Source organism: Mycena indigotica (genome assembly GCF_014461135.1).
Source record: "Mycena indigotica strain 171206Taipei chromosome Unknown Mind.scaff0003, whole genome shotgun sequence".
NCBI classification, from domain to species: Eukaryota; Fungi; Basidiomycota; class Agaricomycetes; order Agaricales; family Mycenaceae; genus Mycena; species Mycena indigotica.
The window spans coordinates 2,272,949-2,295,327 of NW_023503002.1; the positions used below are offsets into that span (position 1 = coordinate 2,272,949).

Sequence of the window (22,379 nt, forward strand, 5' to 3'; positions counted from 1 at the left end):
ACAAGGTTGTCACACACTAACGGTAACGTGACCCTGACTTGCGTTGACTCTGACCAGCGAGTTCAAGTCATGGCGGGGTTGGACACCATCCCTCGTCTCCCTGGCGTGCCACTGGATCCCAAGCGCATCGGTCTGTGGAAAATTGGAAGGACCATAGGGACAGGTGCCTCTGGTGAGTTGTTTGTGGTGGCTGATGTTAGCACTCAGTATCTCTTCTTCTAAGGTCGTGTTCGCATTGCTCGCCACGCCAAGACTGGACAGTATGCTGCTATAAAAATTGTTTCCAAACTAAGCTTCGACCCAACTACACCTCTCAACTGCATCAGCAGCACCACAGACTATAATCTTGTTGCGCTTGAACGTGAAATCGTCGTCATGAAGCTGATCGACCACCCCAACATCATGCGTCTCTACGACGTTTGGGAGACATCGACTCATATGTACCTCATACTCGAATATGTTCAAGGAGGCGAGTTGTTTGAGCATCTTTGCAAACGCGGTCGACTTCCCACCGAAGAGGCTCGAGGTTATTTCCAGCAAATCATCTCTGCCATCGACTATTGTCATCGCTTCAATATTGCGCATCGCGACCTCAAGCCGGAGAACATTCTTTTGGACGAGCAATCGAACATCAAAATTGCCGATTTTGGCATGGCGGCATGGTTGACCAACGGCATGCTGCAAACTTCGTGCGGGAGTCCCCACTACGCAGCTCCAGAGGTATTCGACTCTCGACGATACGAGGGTTCTGGGGCAGATATTTGGTCATGTGGTGTCATTCTGTTTTCCTTATTGGCTGGGCGATTGCCTTTCGAGTCTGACGACGACGATATGGACGCCCTGGTACCGAAAATCCTAGGCGCCGCATACGATATGCCTCAAGACATCGATCCCAGTGCTCAAGACCTCATACGCAAAATGCTCGTTGTCAACCCTCATCAGCGTATCACGATGCCTGAACTTCTACAACATCCATTCTACAACTTGAACAAGCCTATCACCAGCTATCACGTTCCTTCCCTCGAGAATATTTCCCGCCCAATCACCAACGGAACTCCTATCGATCCCGATATACTTGCCAACCTCCGTGCTCTGTGGCATCCAACTCCCGATGAGGAGATTCTCGGAAGTCTGAAAAATGAGGAACAAAATTGGCAGAAAGGTATATACCACCTTCTTGTCGACTATCGCAATCGCCATTCCGAAGATTATCACGAAGAGGAAAAGCTCGCTGAAGCTCGACGGCAAAAGAGGAAGCAGAAACGCCAGCAACAAACCCTTTTCGCAGTCTCTTCAAACTCAACTATTGTCAGAGTACTACGACAAGCTGAACTTCCTCCTCGGGATGGACCGCCTACTCCTCGAAGAGCTGTACGCCGTTCATCATTTGCCAATGACTCACCCATGGTCCCCAAAATCCAGTTTCTTCCTGCTACTCCTACACCTGAGAAAACTGGTCATCTTGCTCCTCAATCTGCCGATACAGATATCAAGATGCAGGCTGCTTGGAATCAAATTGCCGAGGATCTCAATACTGGGACAAAAGACTATCCTGAACCTTTTGCTTGGAGTCATCTTCCCTCTCTAGGTACAACTCTTGATCGCTCTGATACTGCAAGCACGCGCCCCCTCAGCATCCAGAGGAAAGTCCAGCCGTCACGTGCCAGAGTTGAAGCAGATATGGAGGACAAGGAGAATGTGGCCGATCCGTCCGTGGGAACTGTCCCCAAGTCGTCATTGAAGACAGGCAAACATGGGAAAAAAGCGATGCCTTCAGACAAACGAGTCAAAATCATGGCGCCAGCACCTTTCTCAAAACTCGGAATACGCAGAGTATCACCCTCGTCTCCGGTTCCAGGCTTGCCTTCGAGATCTACTTCTATCTCCGTCTCTCCCAAACGTCGGTGGTTGGGAGGTGTCTTTAACTCGAAACCCGTCGCAGTGACCTTTGAATCATTCTATGACATATACACTACCAGAAACGAGTGTCGACGCTTGTTGATGGAAATGGACTTGCGGGTGGTGTTGGGCGATGCAGAAGGACTCGGGGTGCTTCACTGTCGTCTTGAAGACACCAAGCATCCAAGCGTTCTCATGGCAACGATGAAAGCAGTGCAATTCAGAGCAGAAGTGCAGCGATTTGTCCATGCACGAAATGAAGAGTCAGTTTCGGTCCGAGTTGTCTACGAGAAAGGGTCTGTAGACACGTTTAAAGAGGTTTGCAAGCGGCTGTCGAGAAATTGGGACCTCGATCAATTTGTCGACTGAAGTTGGATACCCTTGATCTCGTTGGAATTACATTGCAATGTACTACCTAGCAATCCTTTCGGCAACCCCTGTGAGTAGCCCTCCCAGCCATTGACCCGTCTTACGAAGCTCGCGAACTGGATCACCATTATGACGATTGCCGTAGACGGAGACAGCGATTGCAACACCCAAAACGAGGGTAGCACCGACGATGAGGCCTGTGTTGTTGGACATTCGCTTGTGAGGACGTCTAGGGGTGTTCTTCTGTTCTGGTACGGGAAGAGGTTCAGGGTAGACAATCAGGTCCAGGCGTTGGACCATTCTTTCGGCTTCGTCGGACGAAGGCATGTCCTTTGCACGAGCTGACCAAGTGAATACGACGCTTTGTGGGCCCATTATGGAAGACAGGCGAATGGAAGGATGTGTCGGTGGGTATCTATTGTAAAGTTGATCTGATGCCGCAAGTAGGGCGGTCAAAACCTGGGGTTTCGGTTTTGGACGAGTAGGTAGAGGCGGGTCGCATTCGTCCTCAATGGGTTCAGAAGACGATTCTCCGACAACAATCGGAGCCGGGGATTCGTCGATTGATGGCGCTGCAAGCTGCCCAAGAGGTTCGTTCATGTTCTCAGATTGGTCCATAGAAGGAATTTCGTCCTCGTTGATTTCCGGTAGCTTCTCTGAGTTGTCATTCAGACTCAAGAATTCTTCCACGATGTCTGTATCATGATCCACCAAAGTAGGCAGAGCTGACATCAGTGAATGCAGCATGCCCTCCTCGCCTTCTTCCTCTAACCGTTGAACGTCGGCTTTACGCGACAAAATCACCTGAACCAAGGTAAGTAACGTCTACAGGAACCGGTGACTATTCGTCTGACCGCAGTTGCGAGGTATACCACCATGATTGGTGGACGACAGAGGAGATAATCGAAGGTGTGTTGTATCAGAGGTAATGTCGGCATGTCGTGCGCAAACATAGTCAAGAGATTGGAAAGCGCGTAGTAAGGCAGCGGGGCAGTTCTTGTCAACAAGTAAGCTTTAACAAAATGAAGAACGCATCAACAAACTGTTCTAAAAGAGCCGCATACTCTGGATCCACAAGACGAATTAGATTCCTCGTAACACGTAAAAGTCCCAAGACAGGCTCCAATGTCGAGCCCATCGAGTCCCTCACTCGTTGGAGGCTTAATTGCTCAGCGCAGGATAGTTGCAATTCTGAGGGTAGTGTAAGCAATAGCACCGTGATGATGTCGTGGTATCCCTTGAGCAGTAATTAGTGAAGAGTGGAAAAGTTTGGAAGGCATCACCTGGAAGTAACTTAGACCAGGCCTCTTGCGGAACAGTTGAACTAGTAGCTCATGAAGCTCATTTTGTAACTCGTCCTTGTCGGCTTTGGTATCTGGTTGGACTTAATGACATAGAGCGAACGTCGGAGGACATTTTCACCTACGGGATATAGCACAAAACTGCGTTCGGTATCGAGACGAATTTGTCGTTCATCGGGGTGTGAAGGCAAGTCACTAGCGGTAGGGTCCATAGGCTGACCCTCAGAAACATGGAGTAATCTTGACCTTGGAGAAATTGTCAAGCGTGATACCCCAAACAATAACTGGTGCGCACCAAATTTCAACACGTCGCTGTCTAAACCCATCCTCCTCCAGACTCAGGAGTCTATAGTCGTCCCATTGGTCAAGTGGGGTGTTTTCAGAATTCATGGTCGTTGCATTTGGTCAAGCGAAGATGTCACCTCATCAAAGCTTTACCTCATCCCGTACTCGTAAACGCCGTTTTGCTTCAATACGACGTGCATGCACGCAATCCTGCTACTAGACCACCATGTCTGAGTTCACCCCAAGAGCTGTGGCTATCGGACTACTCATTGGTTGTCTGCTTTGTTTTGCCAATCTTTCTTTTGGTCTTCAGACAGGGTATGTTTGTAAGCTACAGTCTTTGTCGCCTAAACACTCGAGTCGTTCAGATGGATTTCTATGATGAGCCTCCAAAGCGCCCTCATTGGCTATCTCGTGTCTCGAATACTACCCACAGGGCCACTGAGTGCCCAAGAAATCATTGTCGTACAAACTACAGCAGTCGCTACTGGGACAATGCCTTTAGCTGCCGGCTTTGTTGGAATAATTCCTTCACTCAAATTACTTGATCCTGAACGAGATGGCTCCGAACCTATCACTCTATCTTGGATTTCCGCCGTCGGGTGGTCTTGCGCCGTTGCCTTCTTCGGGTCGGTACCATTACCCAACCTCGCAGTTTTGCTGATTCATCCGAGCGTATTTTTATCTCCCCCGATTCGAAAACAGGTGGTGAGCACGTTGGGAACAGAAAAAATCGTCTAGAAGCTTAGCATCGACTAGATTGTGAAGGAAAAACTTGCGTTCCCCTCTGGTGAGTCCAGTTGTCGGGTCATATAGCAGCTGCTTAATCCTAGTGCTTCAAGGGACCGCAACTGCGCAACTAATTGCAGTGTTGCACGAAATTCCACCGCCAGAAACCAGCATTCGACGACGTCAAGGATACTCAGCAGTCGAGAATGAAGACCAAACAGTGCAAGACGAGGTTGAGTCCGATGAACAGACACCTTTATATACTCCGGCGTCTGATAGTGCACAATCTGAGAGTTGGAAGGCGTTCGGCTCAAGTTTCATCGCTGCTGGGACACTTACACTGTTTGCCTATTTCTTTCCTGCTATCTTCTCAATTCCGTTGTTTGGCTCCTATTTGGCCCGAAACTGGCTGTGGACATTCACTCCCAGTTTAGCGTATGTTGGCCAAGGGATTATTATGGGTATGTTTTGTTCAATATATCCTCTTATGGATTCTTTGACCTTGCTTTAAGGCTTCCCCACCACTGCAAGCATGACTTTCGGTATGCTAGTTGGCTGGGGCGTTCTCTCCCCGCTAGCCAAGTTGTCGGGCTGGGCTCCAGGCCCAATTGGAGACATGACAGACGGCGCACGTGGCTGGATTTTATGGACCTCTTTGGCCGTCATGTGCGCGGATAGCCTGGTTTCTTTGTTTCCTGTCCTTGTCGAATACGTAACCGGTTTCTTTGCGCAGCGGAAAGAGGAAGAAGAGGACTCGGAGACAGTTGATCGCCTCGTACCCACAAGCTGGGTGATCAGTGGTGTGCTCGCCAGCCTCATCATTGGCACATTTCTCGTCTGGCTTGTATTCGGCGATGAGGGTATTAGGCCTTGGGCGACTTTGGTTGGGTTTATTTTCGGTGGTCTGCTTAGCATTCTCGGGTATGCCGCAAACTCATGCGATGAAGGGTCACTGATTTATTGGCCGTGTAGAGTCCGCGCGCTGGGGGAGACGGACATTAATCCTGTGTCGGGTCTTGGCAAAATATCACAGCTGTTGTTTGCTTGGATCCAACCTGGCAACATCGTCGCAAATATCATTGCTGGTGGGGTTGCTGAGGCAGGGGCTCAACAGTGAGGCATCAAGCTTTCAACGTGCCTTCGTTATATTCCTCCATAGAGCTGGCGATCTTATGCAAGATTTGAAGACTGGCCATTTGTGCGGTGCCTCGCCTCGAGCTCAGTTTTATGGTCAACTTGTGGGATCGGCCGTCTCTATCCTCATCACCGCGACCGGCTACTCGCTCTATACTCGCGCATATGAAATTCCTGGTCCCTCTTTCCCTGCTCCAACTGCTTATGTCTGGCTCAGTTTGGCGCGTCTTCTCCGTAGGTTTAGAGATATGCAGCCAGCTTTTCTTGCACTGATGAACTGTTGCAGGGGACGGACAACTCCCTGAGAACACAGCGGCATTCATGACTGGCTTTGGCGCCATATTTGCCCTTATCTCTGCCATCAAGTCATATGCCGCCCAACGGGAAATATCTTGGCATTTTATGCTGCCTTCTGGTGTTGCCTTCGCTGTTGGGTTCCTCAATACGCCATCATTCACTATTGCTCGCCTTATTGGCGGTATCGTCGAGCACATCTACGCAAAACGATATGCACGAAGCAAAAACGACATCAAATTAATCATCATTGCCAGTGGATTTGTCTTGGGTGAAGGTGTAGTGAGTGTGGTGTCGTTGTTACTCAAGACTTTCGGAGTCGGCGTGATAAGCTGCTTTGGGTGTGTTCCGGGACTGTGTGGAGGGTGTCCTGCTTAATTTTTTTTGTACTCTGGGACCATAAAGACATCCCCTAATTTCCGCCATAAACGGCCGCGGGAGTAAATAAAAAATTTACTATGACGACTTACGGTAAGGTTTAGATCTGGCCATTGAGAACTTGGTCCCTGCCGCCACCACCAACGAAAATCTGTTCTTGAAGCACCCACACTCATTTCCCTCTTTCCCTGTTATCTTTTCCCGTCCGACTGTCGCTGCAGGGTCTCTTGACTAGAACCCCACGCTTTTGGATTGTCGGCTAACATTGATCTGACGTGAGTTGCTATTTTTTGATGTCAACTTTGGGTGTCACGGTTTTCTTGCCCTCTTGTTCTTTCCCGCCCACGAAAGGCAAGCCACGAGGCAAAGCCCGTCATCACACACGAGGCTCGCGCGCCAATCCGACCGCCAACCGCCTCGCCTCGTCCTACCGTCGCGTCTGGCTGGTCAATAACCCAGAAAATCCATAAAAAATCTCTATCGCGCCGCATTGACGGACCCTACTAACTATTTACGCGTTTCTCCTCAACGAACATGTCACGACAACCTACAGAATCACCCACCAACGGCTCATCAGTTGCAGGTGTTGAATCACTTCTGGAGCAACTACAACAACAATCTGAAGAGCCGTCCTCTGGCTCACAAGGCCGGCGCATGTCGAAGGACTCTGAGGGGTATCCTTCCTGGCTTCCCAAGCGACCTCTCCACCCTGCCCCCGCCTCAACCGTCCATGGATCAGTCAGCGACGGTCAGTTTATTGGCGGTCGCAAACCCACTCCACGTTCAGTGCGGATTGTCAGCATGCAAGACGCGTCAGTAGATCGGAGGGAGCCTACAGACCAAACAAAAGTTAACATTCCACCACCTCGAGTCTGGTCTCGTGGGATGGGGACCCCTCTGGTTGTCGCAGCTCCAGAACCTCAGCCTCCCCAACCACGCTTTCACGCTACTGGTCTCCATCTCGAACTCCTTCGTAACCCCGGACTCAAATCACGACTTCACTTCTATCTTTTCCCCTTCTTGGTCCTCGCCCATATTCCTCTCCAAACTTTTTTTGACTTCAACGCCGTGTTCATGTTGATCCAGTGAGTGTCGTACACTTGATCAATGGTTTCATTTTGCGCTCATTAATCGCTTATCAAAGGATTTCCAAGTCTCCGAACCCACAAGCGCCAGGTGTGCCTGGCTCTGGTCGGAACTGGACGTTTGCTGCCGCGGCTTACGTCGCTTGCTGGCTTGTTTGGATTTTTCCGGTCGTCCTTGTCTATGAGCTTGTTTATTCCTTCGTGCGGAGATGGCGCGTCCGTGAGTTGTTTGCTTCTGTTTCACCCTTATTTGGCTCACCTCATTGCCATCTAGGACGCCCAGTGGTACTCCCTCTTTATCTCTCCTCATCAGGATATAATTTTGTTTGCATGACCTCCTTTACAAACTTTTGTTTTATGCAGCATCTTCGTCGCGCCGCTTTTTTTGGCGAACGAGGAAGTTGGCGAGATGGTATGGCGGAAACCTTCTGGTTCTATTCGCAGAATCTGCCGACCGTTGCTCTGCTTTTGCCGCGTGCGGGACTGTGCCTCGCACTTCTTCTAGCCTTTTCGACTCCTGACGCTGGAATCGTGGCTTTGGCTGATGCTGGACTGAACCACCGAGACAAAACTTTCTTCCGAGTCCATGATGGCACGCTCACTAGCTATGCTCGTGGCGTATTGATCGCAAACGCAGCTTGGACTGCATGGAGGGCCCTTGTGGTTCTCTGTAGTTGGTATGTTTGTCAACACCAAAACTGACTGATCATTTGCTTACGTGAGCCCAGGATTGGTCTTTGGATAATGAGTGGAACCGGCTGTGCTGGTCTTTGTGGCCCCCGGAGTCGCTGGGAAGAAGAGGATGCAGAGAAGACGATATCGGTTTACAGCGACAACGTGTCAGATTTGGAATCTCTCCCATGGCAATGGCGAGAGGCGACGGCCTTACGGGTACAAGAAGCTTTCGAGTTTTGCCTCACCGTCAAACAACGATGGAGCAGACGTGACAAAGAGAAGAAGGATATCACGGAGACAGGCGATGTTATTGGCGAGGCCCCAATTGCGTATGAAGGAATGGAGCGAGTCATGGCCGTTGCTGGATTTCCTTCAGTTCCTCCGCCTGCTCGACGCGGAGTTCTTTCTGGTGATTTGTTCGACAGTCCAGTTGCCAAATCACCTGAATTTGGCGACATTATACCGAAAGTTGCCAGACGATCTTCGAAGGAGCGCGAAAGCGAGGGTCCACTGATGACTCTTCCATATCCATTCACTGGTCCTAAAGCCCAGATGTCGTCGCAAGATCGGGTGCCGTTCCCGCCATCACCTCGGCCATCAGCCGACAAGAACGGCAGCAGCGGCAGTTTGGATGACGGTAACGAGGAAGTGGATGATGATGATGATGACGAGGAGGAGGAGGAAGATGACGAAGATGAGCTGGTTCTAGGCAGCGAAGAGCCGTCGTCTGGCCGTGCTTCCGGTTCAATGTCAAGTCTCGGTCACCCCGTCACATCACGTTATCCGTTCCAATTCAGGCGACCCGGCCGGGGAACCAGCGGTTCATCGCATGCATCGCCGACCAACACTTCTCGCCATACGCATACACATTCGCAAAGTACCGGAACTGGACCTAATGCTCGCTCACTGCTTTCCCAATCCACTGGCAACCGTGAATCCAGTGACTCTCATGCTCCTAGATCACAACATTCTGCCAGTGCGAGTAGTTCGTCAATGCCAGCAAAGTCGCAACATAGCGCAAGTGCAAGTAGCGCTTCGCTGGGAATACCTATGCCACCTCGTCATCCCCAGCAAGGACGGGCCAGGGGTCGCGGTAGAACTCGCGCAGGTACTGTTCCGGCACCGTCAACATCATCGTCGTCTATTTCTATGCCTCCGCCTACCCCAGTCGACTTCCCTCGTCGGCCAAGAGCAAGAACCGGTGAAACTTTGCAACCGCAACCAGCTGTGGGACCAAATGAGTCATTCGAGGTAGCTTCGGACGAAGACAATGAAGATGAAGATGAACGCGAAGACCAACTTGGATTGCTGACTGGCTCGGCGTCTCCCAGTCCGAGAACTTCACTCAGACAACGAGCCAGTAACATCTCACTCTCGTTGTCGGCTCCGCAGAGGCGAACCTCGAGGTATAGCAGCTCACAGTCGGGATCTGGCAGTGGCAACTCCCGCTCAAGGACCCAATCGCACAGTGGATCGTCATCAGCAAGGTCAAGGGCGGACTCGCTGAATGCAGTGCGCTCCAGGGCGCAATCACTTTTACAAAACATGGGTCACAATGTAGGGCTTGGTGCTGGCTCATTCGAGGGTGTGGGAATGCGGATACGAGCCAACTCGTCGATGGCCCGACTTGAAGAGGACATGAACTCAGAGCCCGGGAGATCTCGCTCTGGAAGTAATGCGAATACGCATTCACGCTCTGGAAGCGGCTCTGATGGACTAATGAGCAGCGGAGAAAACAACACTTTCGGCCATCCGCTGCGAACTCAATGGCATGATGTTGCTGGAGTTCCACCTTCACCCGTGCCTGAAGGCTCCTCTGAGCATAGCGACAACGCGTCCGACATGTCGGATCATCAAGAAGTTGAACATTCTCAACTGCAACCCGCCCAATCTCGTTCAACAGTCTTCTCTGCGCCGTCGTTTGTTACTGAACAACCGTCAGAAGGCACCATTTCGCGATCTCCCAGTGCTGGGAGAGTTGCACCAGAGCCCGCGGGTATTCCTATACCTATTATTCGCACTGGACTCGCTCCTCCTGAAGGGGGAGAATCGTCAAGCAGTTACCCCGACCTCAGTAGTGCTCCACAGTCATTTGTGACGGCACCCGCTACCATTGAAGGCGCCACTACGGAATCAAGCGGTCGGACTGTCTCTAGCTGGGATGCCTCCCATATGCATATGGGAACTGGCGGTGGACGTGGTCCTCCAGAAGGCACTTGGCGCCATCCTGGCCCCGCTTAAGCACCATTTGATCACTTAACTTTATCTCATCCGCATCTTCAACCAGTACTTTATTGACCACCACCATTTGTATCATATTGCCATCTTCCACACTTAACCCTCTCTGTACGCGCCACCCACCTCCTGGTTTACCCTCAATGCTCGTTTACGGACCACTCGGACGGATGGAAAAGGCTACCTACTCACACCAGATTAAACCTTAGCGTCGCCTAGTTTCTCCCTAGTCTACCACACCAATTCGAATTCCACGCATTTCTCCTGTTTTGTTCAGTTCACTTGTCGTATCTTATCTTATCGGCCACGACTCAAAAACACGTCAGTGAATGTTACTAGTGGCTGGGTTGAGCGTCTACTACTATGTCTCGGATTGAGCTGGCCAAAATACCGGCTCTGACCTTTTACAAGGATTCACTAACGGAAGCTAGACGAACAAGGTATGCTACAGTGTTTTTGTGCCCCTCTTGTCTTACGTCGACAGCCCGATTCCACAACTCACCTGCATCGGCAAGCCATGCAAACTCTTCACTCCCGAGGCATGTGGCGAGCGCGAGAAGCGGAATACCTCCGAATATAACCCAATCCAATAGGTTGTTAGATGCGAATCGCTGGGAGGGTCGGGTACAGAGGTGGACTGGAAATGTCAGGCAGACTTGCCCGACTCATTGCGGTTTGGGCGTGTTGAGGTTTCCTGTGAAGGTGAGTTCTCTCTTAGTCCAGGAAGAAGTAAAATGCTCAGAAATTGGAGGCTGGGCGAGGCCTGGCGATGCATATGTTCTCAAAGGTAAGTGTCAACCTTTCAGTTTTCGTTGTTGACCATCACTTCTAGGGTCCTGCGCTCTGGAATATCGACTTGTCCAAGTACCAGGCACCCTTCGAAACAGCGATTCAGACAATGCATATGGAGTCAAGGAAGACGGCTGGCTGACAACGACTGTGTTTATGGTTATTTGGTTTGCGGTCCTCGCAATTATTGTCTACTCCTTTGTCAAATCCTGCATGAATGGCGGGACAGGAAACAGGGTTGGCGGTGGGCCTCGTCCGGGCCCACGGCCCGGTTATGGTGGCTTCTTCCCTGGGGGCTTCAACGACAATGACGCTGCTCCTCCACCGCCCTACTCCAAAACCAACCCTGACGCAACCCCAAACCAAAATCAAGGCTGGCGACCTGGCTTTTGGACTGGCGCAGCCATAGGAGGTCTTGGGGCTCACCTCTTCAACAACCGCCAGAATAACCGCGCTTATGACTGGGAACGAGAGCGCATGCATCCGAATGCAAATCGTTTCCAATTCCAATCACGACGGAGCGGGCCTCGGTACTCGTCAGATGACCGTGGCGAAGGCTCGTCAAATTTGGGTGCTATGAGGCAGAGTACTGGGTTTGGTGGCTCCAATGTACGATGAAAGAGTGCTTATCGGTGTGTTGACTATTGCTACCTGCTTTCCCGAAGTAATTATGGCTTAGATGTAAAAGTGTATGCTCCGGCGAATAGCCGTCTTGTAGTCGTTCAGACAATGTGATCACACCTGGCTGCCGGGAAAATCGTCGGTTGGAAGCTCGTTGACTTGTGATCAAGGACCGCTCCAGCAATAACCTCCGAACCCGAGATTGAGAGCCGTTGCCATGATTCTCAGGGAACTTTTTCGGGTAATCCCCACAGTATATAATCGACAGGTCTTTATTCTTCAAACAAACTGACCATCCTCGAAAATGCAGTTGCTCGCCGCCCTTGCAGCTCTCGCCGTCGTCGTATCACCAGCAGTAGCAACTGTACCAATTTATGGCCAGTGCGGAGTTGAGGAACCTTTTGTACTTGGAGTTCAGATCACTGACCGTTCTCCAATAGGGCCAAGGATGGGGAGGTGACACAGTTTGCGCCTCGGGATCGGTTTGCACTGTGTTGAACCCTTGTGGGTTGCTTCAAACTGATATATAATTCACATCCAACTGACATTTTTAAAGACTACAGCCAGTGTTTGGCCGGCTCTGGCAGCGGGACAACAACTACGTCAGGTCCCACGACTACTTCGTCAGCACCGTCTTCCGGTGGGACATCCTGCTCCAACAGGACAAAGTTCAAAGTAAAGAGTGAAACTATTTGCTGTTCTGCAATTGACGCGACTAGTACTTTGGTGTCAACCAATCTGGCGCTGAGTTTGGCCAGAACACCATTCCTGGAACCTGGGGCAAGGACTTTACGTTCCCCGTAAGCGCTACCGTACCATGCTACCACCCGTACTCGTTTGCTGACTCCGGGAAAGGCCCCCAGCTCAATCGACGTGGGTTCGACTATCGTAACGCGGTCACGTGGCTAACACGCTTCAATTAGTATTTCGTCGGAAAGGGTTTCAATTTCTTCCGTGTCCCATTCCTTATGGAGCGTATGGTCTCTCCATCCACCGGAATTACTGGACCGCTGGTCTCTTCCTACCTGGCCAACTATACTTCCGTAACTCATCTTCACTTGCCTTGTCTGGAGGAACTTGACTCGACCTCAGATCATCAACTACATCACCAACACCAAGGGTGCATATGCTGCTATTGACCGTAAGAAAAGCTGGCAGCATATCATGTCCGCCTATTCACTGAACCGATAGCCCACAACTTCATGTCTTTCAACGGAGCTCAAATCACTAACACCGCTTCGTTCCAAACTTGTTCGTGACTTTTCATCTAGTACTATTCACGACTTGATACGCTCATCAGTCTGGACCAACCTTGCTGGACAATTCGTACGCTATTGTGCATCTCAGGGATGATTTACTAAACCAAACTCTCTCTCAGAAATCCAACTCCCGCGTCATTTTCGGTAGGTTTGTCTTTTTCAATCACAAATTGTGGGTGCTAAAAGATCTCATAGACGTTATGAACGAGCCTAACGGCATTGCTGCCTCCACCGTTTTTGCTTTGAACCAAGCTGCTGTCAATGGCATCCGTGCCAGTGGAGCCACCAGCCAACTTATTCTCGTGGAAGGCGAGTTTCTTCTTATCTAACCAGTCAGCACACTCACCTTCACACAGGAACTTGTACGCACTGATTATCTACCTAACATTCTCGTTCTAACCTTGATTCCTAATACTTAGCTTGGACTGGTGCATGGAGTGAGTGATACCATCCTGTTCATTAGATGCTCAGACTTACGCACCTTCTCAGCTTGGCAAAGCAGTGGAAACGCCGATGCTTTTGCTGCTGGTATCAAAGATCCCAACAACAACTGGGCCATCCGTAAGTTGACGCCGCCCAAAACTCTGATCCGACTAAGACATGTCCATAGAGATGCACCAATACCTCGACAGCGATGGTAGCGGTGAGTCTTCTGTAGCAATATATATTTTCCCATCTGCTTATTCGACATCAAAGGTACCAACGCAGTTTGTGTCAACAGCACCATTGGCGCGAGCCGTATTGCTGACGCGACAAACTGGCTCAAATCCCACAACTTCAAGGGCTTCCTGGGTGAAATCGGGGCTGGCAGCGACTCAACTTGTATCAGTGCGTCCCATATTCCGTTAAGATTGACTTGGGAATACTAACTTGTTTACTCAGCGGCCGTCCAAGGAGCAATGTGTGCGATGCAACAGTCTGGTGCATGGATTGGCGCTAGCTGGTGGGCTGCTGGGCCATGGTGGGGCAACGTGAGTTTTTTCACCTCCGCTGACGTAACGCTGACAAATCTCACAGTACTTCACCTCGATCGAACCTCCAAGCGGCTTGTCGATCGCCCAAATTCTCCCACAGGCTCTCATGCCTTTCCTGTAGTTGTATGTACGAATATTCACGACTGTCGACCAGCACAAAAACAAAATAAATACATGTACATTTGGCAAAACCGTGTGACATTTTTCAACTTTTTAGTCATCAAACGCAACTTGGCTTCCGACTTCCATGTCTGAATCCCAGTCTAAGGAGCCTCAGGCATTTGAGGGCTCCAAACTGCATTCTGCATGCTTCCTATACCCTGCGATAGGTGCAAATATAGTCTTGTCTTCGATTGAGAAATGGATATAAGTACCCCCAGATAACCATGCGCACCCACTGCTTGCAGAAGAGCATCGTGATAAGTTTGCATTAGAGGGTCTTATATCCGAAGCACAAGGTGCTCCTTGTACTCAACTATCGTGAACCTCATTGAGCGCGCTCTAGGACCCGCTTTGACTGAAGATTCGGTCCACACTCTTGCATGTCTGAGGGCTGTTCGACAGCTCAGCAAAATCGTAGACCTGGGTTCAGAGAAAACTTGGGAATCGTACAAAGCAGCTCGATCTAAATTACCCTACAGAGACCTTTGCCAACGATTTATGGACAAGAAAGCCACCAAAACACAGTACGCAGCACTTTCATTGAATTGACCCCGTTTCTTTTTTCGACGGTGTTCAAGGTGCATTTTTCTTGACGACGGTCTGGGAAATGTGGACGAATTTGCGGAAGGATGTGAATGGCACGATCAGTTTACCAGCAGTCCCACCAAGCGGATCGTTCGTGTCGAGATTGTTGCTGAGGTATGACCTTATCAACATCTTATCGGCTGATGGATGACCTTTTTGAAAGGGAATCCTGACATCCATGCTCCAATCGGCTCAAGCAGTCAACCATGATCTGCTCAACACTTTCAGCCGAAGCTTCGAAGAAAGTTTGACAAGCAGCGCCAATGATTCTTTGGTGGTTGGTTACAAGTCCATTGCCTGCTATCGGACTGGGCTCGACATTACTGTCTCCGAGGACGTCCAAGGAGCGGTTGCATGTCTTGCGGAAGTGAACCATTCGTTCACAGAATCAGGAAAGATTCGGCTGGCGCACAAAGCATTGAACGACCACATTGTGAGAATTGCGTTGAAGGTATCCGGCGAATGTGGCAAACCTAGTCAGTTTTCCTCTAGCACCCATACCCTAGCAAATAACACTTGCAGTTCAATTCCACACTGGACTCGGCGACAACGATCTGTCTCTTAATCATGCGTCACCCGCACATCTGCAACCTGTTATCAAGGCATTTCCAAAGACCCCATTCGTTCTGCTCCATTCTGCTTACCCATTTACCCGCGAAGCGGGCTACCTGACAGCAGTTTACTCGAACGTGTGGCTTGATTTCGGAGAGGTTAGAAAGCAGCAAAAAATCCCAATTGCGCGCCTGAGGTTCCAACAGGTCTTTCCGTTCGTCAGCGCTGCAGGTCAGCGTTCGATAATCCAACAAGTGCTTGAGTTGGCACCAACAAATAAAATTTTGTGGTCGACAGACGGTCATTGGTGGCCAGAGTCTTTCTACCTAGGTTGTCTGCAAGCAAGAGAAGTTCTATGGCAAGTTTTATCCGACTACCTACGTCGCGGGGAGTTATCGGAGGACGAAGCGGTTCTGATCGTTCAAAACGCGTTGTTCCATAACGCGAATAAGTTGTACAAGCTGGCGTTGGAGCCAAATTTGACCGAGTAGTTGGCGGTGTTCAATCAAGAAGGAGCAGTCACGGTCACGTTATAGTAAACAATCTTTGTTCCACACTCTCATGTCTGCCACGTATCCACAAATTAGCGCGTTTTTTTAATACGCTGGAAGCAGCTTGTTATCGCAGCAACTCAAGATGTATCGAAGCATAAAGAAAGAAGCGTGCTTTGGCAGTTGTAGCTGCTAGTAGGGCCAAGTAGGCAGACTTGACGTTGATATGCTTCAGACCCAGAGGAATCCAGTGGGTGAATCTACGCTACTGTTTGCTGCTATCTCCTTCAGCCCTCTACCACCATCGACCCGCTCAAATACCTTGACACCGCCGCCATTTGCGCCGCCTGCAACCAACCACTTGTCATCCGGACCCCCAAAGACCATCCCACGAAGGTGCTTCAGACCAGTGCGAACCTCTGCAACAAGTTCAAGTGTTTCCCCCTCGATGCCAAAAATTGCGATTGTGTCGCCCTCCTCCGAAGGATCGTTCCGGTTGGACACATATGCATAAGCTGTTGGAAAACTTGCGTTGGGTTTGGGTATGAGCAGTTCGGCTGCCAGCATATCGTGTGGAGGTGTGGGTGGATTGCTCATGGTAGGCTTTTCCGCGATAGCGACAGGCGTGGCCGGCAATCCATGGAATCGGTGTTTGGAGAGGGTGCTGCTGAGCTCGAGTAAGGTGTACAATGCCCCATCTAAAAAAAGCTGGTCTAAGCCCCGAAAAAAAAAGAGAGACAGGTCACACTGACCGTGGATAGCAAGATGCCGTGGCCCGCTTCCAGGAGTATAGTGGATATATGCTTGTAAAATCCAGCCACCATATTCGTCCTTGGTAAATCGGCAGACTCGGTCCGATCCGAGGTCAGCAACAAGGAGTTCAACCTGGCTATCATCGAGTAGGACTTGATGAGCATGGGGGCCCTGTTGTCGTTGGTCGTTTGGACCTTGGCCGTATAGCTGAGTGACAACTGATCCAGGGAGAAGATAGGGTGGTGTCGAGGCAATGGGGATTATAGAAATACTGCCTGAAGAGTACTAAAGAATTCATCAGCGAGCGATTGAAACACAAGTCATGAGAGAGACTGCACATTCGCAACAAAGAGCTCTGACTCGGTTGCTAGCAACGAGCAGGGGTCTTCTCCACCGCTAGACGCTGTCGAAACAATATTCGCTTTATCGCCATCGTATTTAACCGCGACGACCTTGCCATCGGTTTGTTCAAGACCAGCAAATACGAGAGATTTGTCTGCAGGATGTTGGGTAATCCAAGACGGATGGAAGCCAACTTCGACTTGGCCCTCAAGCACCAAACTTCCCTGAGACGCGTCAAACGAGAGAGTGAAGATGCTGCTGGTGTAGGAGGCGACTAAGATTCGGTTGGACATGGTAGATAAGCGCAAAAAGACCGGACGTTATTATATTGTAGTGTCGACTTACTTATTGGCGCAGAAACACCGGATCGAGTTACCGAATACCGACAATTCGCCTCTGCTTCCTTACTTCTCTTGGACAAACAAATCTCAGTACCACACAACCCCTTTCATGAGTCTACGCCCTGTCCTGATGACCTTTGCGCTTTTTGCTTCGTCTCCATTCATTTCAGCGCCAACATCGACTGACCCACCTGGGTGCCTGATCCTCACCATATTCCGTTTGCTTGGGTGCTTTTGTTGGACGATCTTCCATGCCAGCGTGTTTGGAATGTTGGCTGCCACTCCCACGCATAATCCTACTGTCATCGGAATCGCCTTATGCAAGACTCCCATCGACAGCGAATGCACCATAACATCCGCATCTCCATCACCGTCCTCTCCAAGTATGGCAATTTTCGGCTGAGCTTGTGCGTTTGGGTCAAGGCCCATTCGCTCTGCCCCACTTTGTCGGATTAGCTCCAATATCTCACTGACCCGTGTTGCTTCTGCAGAACTGCTCGATGCGATGTACTCGTCAAATGCGAGAAATTCACGCAATTCCGCAGCGGAAACAAACACGGTTGGATTCGTGGCATCCACCAATGACGCTTGTAGAGTCCGCCCAGCAATTTGCAACGTATCAACAGGTGTTCCGGTTGGGAGGAGTTTACCAGTGCGCGCTCCACCGGGATTGACAAACTCCATAATTATTTCAGAGCCTTTCCCTGGGACACCAGCGACAGTCACTTCTGGCCTATCGAGGACTGCGACGTCGTCTTCAATAGGGAAAGTCGTGTCAATTATTTTGGATGTGTTGGTATTGAACGAGCGCACTGTCATTTCACTCGCTCCAGCTGGGGGTGGAGCACAGAGTCCTTCGTCACGAGCAAACACCCCAATCATCGAGGACAGATTCCCACAGTTTCCGCTATAGTCGATGCTGCTGTCGCGGATACCAACTTGAACGAAAGTATATTCGACTTGAATGCCTTGCTGTTGTTGCTTTGGCGTAGGAGAGGATACAACACAGATTTTGGACAAACTGCTAACACCTCCACCCATCCCATTCAACTGTCGACCATGCTCTGGGTCTGGAGAGCCCATGAGGCCTAAAAAGATAGGGGGCCAGTCGCTTCGGCTGGGGGGTAGCACATCTTTTGAGAGGAATATACCCTTGGACGTGCCTCCCCTCAGAAATGTTGCTGGAAGTGACCGACGAAGAAGAGACATTTGAGTCACGGTCACATGCTAAGATTACAGATTTAGGCGAAGTGTAATTAGACTGTCCAGGGTTATTACAGCGTAAGGAGAAAGAATGCGGAGACAAGGAGTTAGTGCGCATAAAATATTCGCATGCAAGAATCGTCTAGAGCAAAAGTTCATCGTCGTTGCTGCCGTTGTTGCCACATTGCTAGCGGCATGTCTTCCTCCTCACCCCTTGCTCCCCCTCCATTAGTCATCGGCGGTGGTGTGTTCTGTGGCCTTCGAGCGTTCGCAGGGACTCCGGCGTGAGCACTCTGTCCCTTGCGAATTTTGCCATTCATGGGCGGTGGTTGTGCTACAGGCATTACCGCAGTTGCCGACAATGACCGCCCACCCAGACGTGCACCACCGGATCCTCCCTCTGGATTGTACATTGGCATTGCTTGTTTTGGTGGTGGAGATCTTGACCGTCGTTGGGGAGGAGGAGAACGTGAGGGTGGTGGTTGTCCAGCATGCCATGATGATTGGTCCACAGGCGGCATGGCTCCCGGGGGAAGGCGTTGTTGCTGGGATTGCAATGTCTCACCAGGCGAGTAATAATTATACTCCTGTTTAGGCGGAGACTGTTGTCGAGGATAACCGCTCACTGGAGGAGCCATATTCGGTCTCTGGCCATTGCCGTTGTACCCTGCATACTCTTTCTCCATCACGCGATGTTGCATCTCGTATTGAGGCCCTTTGACCGGCATTTCAGCCCGCCTTTGGGGTGGACCAGTGGAAGCTTTGGTAAGCGACCCCCTTCGCGGTGACGCTTCCCTTTTCTTGCTCTCCAACAACTCTCGTTCCCGTTGCTCCCTTTCAGCTCTCTCCCGTTCTTGCTTTTCTTTCTCTGCCTGAGCTGCCGCTTCTCTCTCAACTCTTTCTCGTTCTAGCCTCTCTTTCTCCGCATCTGTGGGTCCACTTGTCGCTGGAACTGCTTGCTGTTGCTCATTCTGGGTATTTGTCTGTGCCTTGTTGATGACGCCAAGATACCAGAACATCAGATTGCTGATTAGCACCTGCTCGTAGAGTGGTCGTCGAGGATTGGCAAGCTTGATATGGCTAAGGCGGTAAATGGCACGCTCGACATGAATGGGATAACGGGAGTAGTTGTTGATACCTGGACCCATCATCGGAGAAGGCGGGCCGGGCGATCTTGGTGCTCTCTGTGACTGACCGAGCAAAGCTTGAGCTGCTTCTCGTCCACCGTGTAAGCCCGTCGTTTCCGGTTGATTATCCTGCTTCTTTTTGCCAAACAATGAACCAAAGAAGCCTGATTCCTTTTCGCGCTGCTCTTTGTCTGCTCGTTCCCTGTCCTTCTTGCTACTCTTGGAGGACTTTTCCTTCTCCTTATCGCTCCCCCACTTGCCAAACAGACCTTTTTTGTCTTTCTCCTTACGCGGAGACGGTGCTGGAGCGATGAACGAGCCGGAAGGGGGGGAATTGGAGGGAGTTCCACTTGGGCTATGTGTTTCGGAGACTGATGGCTCGTACTCTGCAGGCGAAGGAGTGCGGGAAGGAGGTTGTGGTTGTTGTTGATAGGGATCGGGAGCCAAGAGACGAGTTGGTTGTGGCTGGTGGATGACCTGAGCAAGTGGTTCTGATTCTGGCTCTGGCTCTACTTCAACTTGTGGAGTTACGTCGGGAAAGTCTGTCATAAAGGAAGGAGGTGAGGATGTTATTAGAACTGGAGGGAGAGTCGGGGGAAGGTCGTCATCATCGTCGCGAACATATGAATCATAAATCTGTGCCTCCTCGCTGAACGACATAGGCCGGTCTTGAGCATTTTCGTCGGAGATTCTTGGTCGTGATGAAAAGGACTCGACAGATTCGCCGTGATCACTGGAGGAAACATCGCTTGAAGTGCGCTGGAGACCGGGAGCAGTGGCAGACCTGCCGGACGGGCCTCTTCTCCGCTCACCAAAACGATGACCACCGCCATCACCAGGTAAGCCTGGTTTACGGATTCTTGTTCTGGCTGTCCTTCGTAGAAACTGGCCTGGCGGGGCAACAATGATAGGTTGGTCTGCTTCATCGCCCAAATCACCTTCATCGAGAGCTGTAATGAAGTGATAAGCCTTGCAAGTTTGCGATGATATAGTAGCACGCACCCAATGGGGAGACATTGAGACTCAAACTACGACGAAGGATATTGCGGAGTTTCGCAGGATCGTCACTCGTCGAGGCCTCCTCTGCCAGTTCTTCAAGCTTTTGCAAGTCGCTTATGGTGAGGTGTGGCCCTTGATTCTGATTTGAGGAGTAAATTCCCGAGCGGTTGCGCCTTAATGGTACAACAGTGTCGTCGTTGGCGGTGTCGTTTTCGGAAGGCTGATACTGGCGACTAAGCATGGATTTTTTCCGGCCAAGGCCTGTTGCGCCTGATGAAAGGCTTGTAGCCCGTTGGAGACCATTTGACTCGTCATCTGCTGGGGGGTTTCGGGCGTGTTCCTTAAGAAAAGCGCGAAACTCCTGGGGAGCGATTTCTGGATGAAGTCCTGCGGGGACCCAGAATAGATGGAAAGGGTCTGACACATCTGTGTTGGGGGAGTTGTCTGGGCTGGTAGAGTGGTTGGTAGGTGACGCCGTGGATTGGTTTGGCGGTAGGTCGGGGTCGATGGTGAGTGGGGTTGTTGAACGACGTCGGATGTCCCGTAAGGCCTTTGGAGGGACATATAAAGGAGAGTTTAATTCGATGAATTGGACAATACCTCAACTTCACGGCGGATGTCATAGTCGGTGGGCTGCATACGACCGTGACTAGCAAGAACAAGCCTGGAACAAACTACATGTAACAACAGATCTAGTGTCTAACGTCCTCTCCCATGCTCTCTCCGGAGTTCTTGGATAACAGCCTGTTTCCTCTTTTACTTTCTATCTTTTGTCGAGTTCTATATGAGACTTACCGCAAGTGCCTCGGGGTTGACCCCACTTTCAATCATCCGCACACAAGTCGTCAGCTACAACAAAGATCAAGTAGCTACTATAAGTACTAAAGCCGATCCAATCTGCTTACTGTCTCCTTGTCGAGTTGTGTGTTCAGTAACTGCGACATTTCATGCAGAACTGGCACTGCATCAGTTCGGGTGATTTTCAACAGCGAGCACAGACTATCAAGAGTTTGTTGAGCGGACGATATACGGTCAGCGTCTCGCGTTGCGGAGGCTGATGCAGAATTGGAGGACATCGTGGTGTAGGTGTGAAATGTGAAACACAAGTTCAGAGTTGCACTAAACCGCCATGACTTCGAAATCAAAACCAACCAAGGGTCGTAAACCCGAAAAAATCCAGCATCCAGACTCACGCGTTGCCGCTCAACATGTTCGGCGTGCTGCTCGCAAAGATCGATTAGCCGACCTGCGGTCGAAAGCAAAATCAAAGGCGGCAACGAGGCTTGAGTTTTACAGTTTTATTCAGAGTCGCTTGCCTCCAGACTCAACATATCTGTCGCTCCCGGAGATTCATGCCATTCTCGCCGTCTGGGTATCTCGACACGGTGCAGAAATCTCTTTGGAGCAAACAGCCCGTCGGAAAGGCAGACCGAAGAGTGCTAAGGAAACAAAGTTGGAGGAAGTTCAATTGCGGGAAGTAGAGAACTATAAAACTGGGGTTGGTACGTCCCTTACTCTACTCCTTCTTCTCTCCGGCGCTCAAGGTTCGAGACAGAGATTCCTGACTTGACAGACCGAGACATGCTCCAGAAATTTCGACAGTGGGATATGAAGTCGCTCGGTTACGCCCATACTCTGAGATTCATACGCGTTTCCAGCTTACAACAAGACATGGCCGTTGTTTCCCGGCCACCAACAGCAACCGGGCACGAGGCCAACGACGATGAAGCACCGCAGCTTCTAGATGACCAAATGGACGAAACATAATCTTTTTAACCGACTCCGAAAAAGTACATC

The 22,379-nt window shown here is 50.5% G+C and overlaps 10 protein-coding genes across 10 annotated transcripts; 6 read left to right on the forward strand and 4 right to left on the reverse strand.

The window, feature by feature from the left end:
- Window positions 1-42: 42 nt before the first annotated feature.
- On the forward strand, window positions 43-2,268 carry MIND_00343900 (CAMK/CAMKL/GIN4 protein kinase; the record flags this gene model as incomplete). Its single annotated transcript, XM_037360286.1, has 2 exons — window positions 43-172; window positions 224-2,268. The coding sequence occupies exons 1-2, from the start codon at window positions 70-72 to the stop codon at window positions 2,266-2,268; spliced, it is 2,148 nt and encodes a 715-aa protein (XP_037223171.1). The 5' UTR covers window positions 43-69.
- Window positions 2,269-2,310: 42 nt separating this feature from the next.
- Window positions 2,311-3,959, reverse strand: MIND_00344000 (TBC1 domain member 20; the record flags this gene model as incomplete). The annotated part of the gene is made up of 6 exons (XM_037360287.1): window positions 2,311-3,072; window positions 3,123-3,264; window positions 3,312-3,505; window positions 3,552-3,643; window positions 3,691-3,815; window positions 3,865-3,959. 6 exons carry the CDS (start codon window positions 3,957-3,959, stop codon window positions 2,311-2,313), a joined length of 1,410 nt encoding a protein of 469 aa, XP_037223172.1.
- Window positions 3,960-4,080: 121 nt separating this feature from the next.
- On the forward strand, window positions 4,081-6,389 carry MIND_00344100 (OPT oligopeptide transporter; the record flags this gene model as incomplete). Its single annotated transcript, XM_037360288.1, has 8 exons — window positions 4,081-4,172; window positions 4,223-4,562; window positions 4,614-4,644; window positions 4,697-5,044; window positions 5,096-5,504; window positions 5,556-5,696; window positions 5,743-5,951; window positions 6,004-6,389. The coding sequence occupies 8 exons, from the start codon at window positions 4,081-4,083 to the stop codon at window positions 6,387-6,389; spliced, it is 1,956 nt and encodes a 651-aa protein (XP_037223173.1).
- A 534-nt stretch (window positions 6,390-6,923) lies between these two features.
- On the forward strand, window positions 6,924-10,390 carry MIND_00344200 (OPT oligopeptide transporter; the record flags this gene model as incomplete). Its single annotated transcript, XM_037360289.1, has 4 exons — window positions 6,924-7,474; window positions 7,534-7,694; window positions 7,749-8,151; window positions 8,203-10,390. The coding sequence occupies 4 exons, from the start codon at window positions 6,924-6,926 to the stop codon at window positions 10,388-10,390; spliced, it is 3,303 nt and encodes a 1,100-aa protein (XP_037223174.1).
- Window positions 10,391-10,747: 357 nt separating this feature from the next.
- On the forward strand, window positions 10,748-14,148 carry MIND_00344300 (putative endoglucanase; the record flags this gene model as incomplete). Its single annotated transcript, XM_037360290.1, has 20 exons — window positions 10,748-10,824; window positions 10,986-11,086; window positions 11,136-11,171; window positions 11,217-11,782; window positions 12,235-12,298; window positions 12,351-12,469; window positions 12,514-12,594; window positions 12,650-12,667; window positions 12,718-12,837; window positions 12,887-12,935; window positions 12,986-13,045; window positions 13,095-13,120; window positions 13,173-13,197; window positions 13,249-13,329; window positions 13,387-13,415; window positions 13,473-13,614; window positions 13,664-13,696; window positions 13,750-13,881; window positions 13,936-14,024; window positions 14,071-14,148. The coding sequence occupies 20 exons, from the start codon at window positions 10,748-10,750 to the stop codon at window positions 14,146-14,148; spliced, it is 1,926 nt and encodes a 641-aa protein (XP_037223175.1).
- A 126-nt stretch (window positions 14,149-14,274) lies between these two features.
- On the forward strand, window positions 14,275-15,817 carry MIND_00344400 (CBM1 domain-containing protein; the record flags this gene model as incomplete). The annotated part of the gene is made up of 7 exons (XM_037360291.1): window positions 14,275-14,356; window positions 14,408-14,485; window positions 14,533-14,713; window positions 14,768-14,888; window positions 14,938-15,250; window positions 15,297-15,484; window positions 15,533-15,817. 7 exons carry the CDS (start codon window positions 14,275-14,277, stop codon window positions 15,815-15,817), a joined length of 1,248 nt encoding a protein of 415 aa, XP_037223176.1.
- Window positions 15,818-16,048: 231 nt separating this feature from the next.
- MIND_00344500 (3-carboxy-cis,cis-mucoante lactonizing enzyme) lies at window positions 16,049-17,220 on the reverse strand (the record flags this gene model as incomplete). Its single annotated transcript, XM_037360292.1, has 3 exons — window positions 16,909-17,220; window positions 16,570-16,855; window positions 16,049-16,515 (listed from the first exon to the last, which is right to left on the reverse strand). The coding sequence occupies exons 1-3, from the start codon at window positions 17,203-17,205 to the stop codon at window positions 16,049-16,051; spliced, it is 1,050 nt and encodes a 349-aa protein (XP_037223177.1). The 5' UTR covers window positions 17,206-17,220.
- A 120-nt stretch (window positions 17,221-17,340) lies between these two features.
- Window positions 17,341-18,336, reverse strand: MIND_00344600 (DUF453 domain-containing protein; the record flags this gene model as incomplete). The annotated part of the gene is made up of 1 exon (XM_037360293.1): window positions 17,341-18,336. One exon carries the CDS (start codon window positions 18,334-18,336, stop codon window positions 17,341-17,343), a length of 996 nt encoding a protein of 331 aa, XP_037223178.1.
- Window positions 18,337-18,611: 275 nt separating this feature from the next.
- On the reverse strand, window positions 18,612-21,658 carry MIND_00344700 (Zds-C domain-containing protein; the record flags this gene model as incomplete). Its single annotated transcript, XM_037360294.1, has 6 exons — window positions 18,612-20,533; window positions 20,586-21,132; window positions 21,183-21,215; window positions 21,378-21,431; window positions 21,488-21,537; window positions 21,583-21,658. The coding sequence occupies 6 exons, from the start codon at window positions 21,656-21,658 to the stop codon at window positions 18,612-18,614; spliced, it is 2,682 nt and encodes an 893-aa protein (XP_037223179.1).
- Window positions 21,659-21,711: 53 nt separating this feature from the next.
- On the forward strand, window positions 21,712-22,349 carry MIND_00344800 (uncharacterized protein; the record flags this gene model as incomplete). The annotated part of the gene is made up of 2 exons (XM_037360295.1): window positions 21,712-22,084; window positions 22,138-22,349. The coding sequence occupies 2 exons, from the start codon at window positions 21,712-21,714 to the stop codon at window positions 22,347-22,349; spliced, it is 585 nt and encodes a 194-aa protein (XP_037223180.1).
- Window positions 22,350-22,379: the final 30 nt, after the last annotated feature.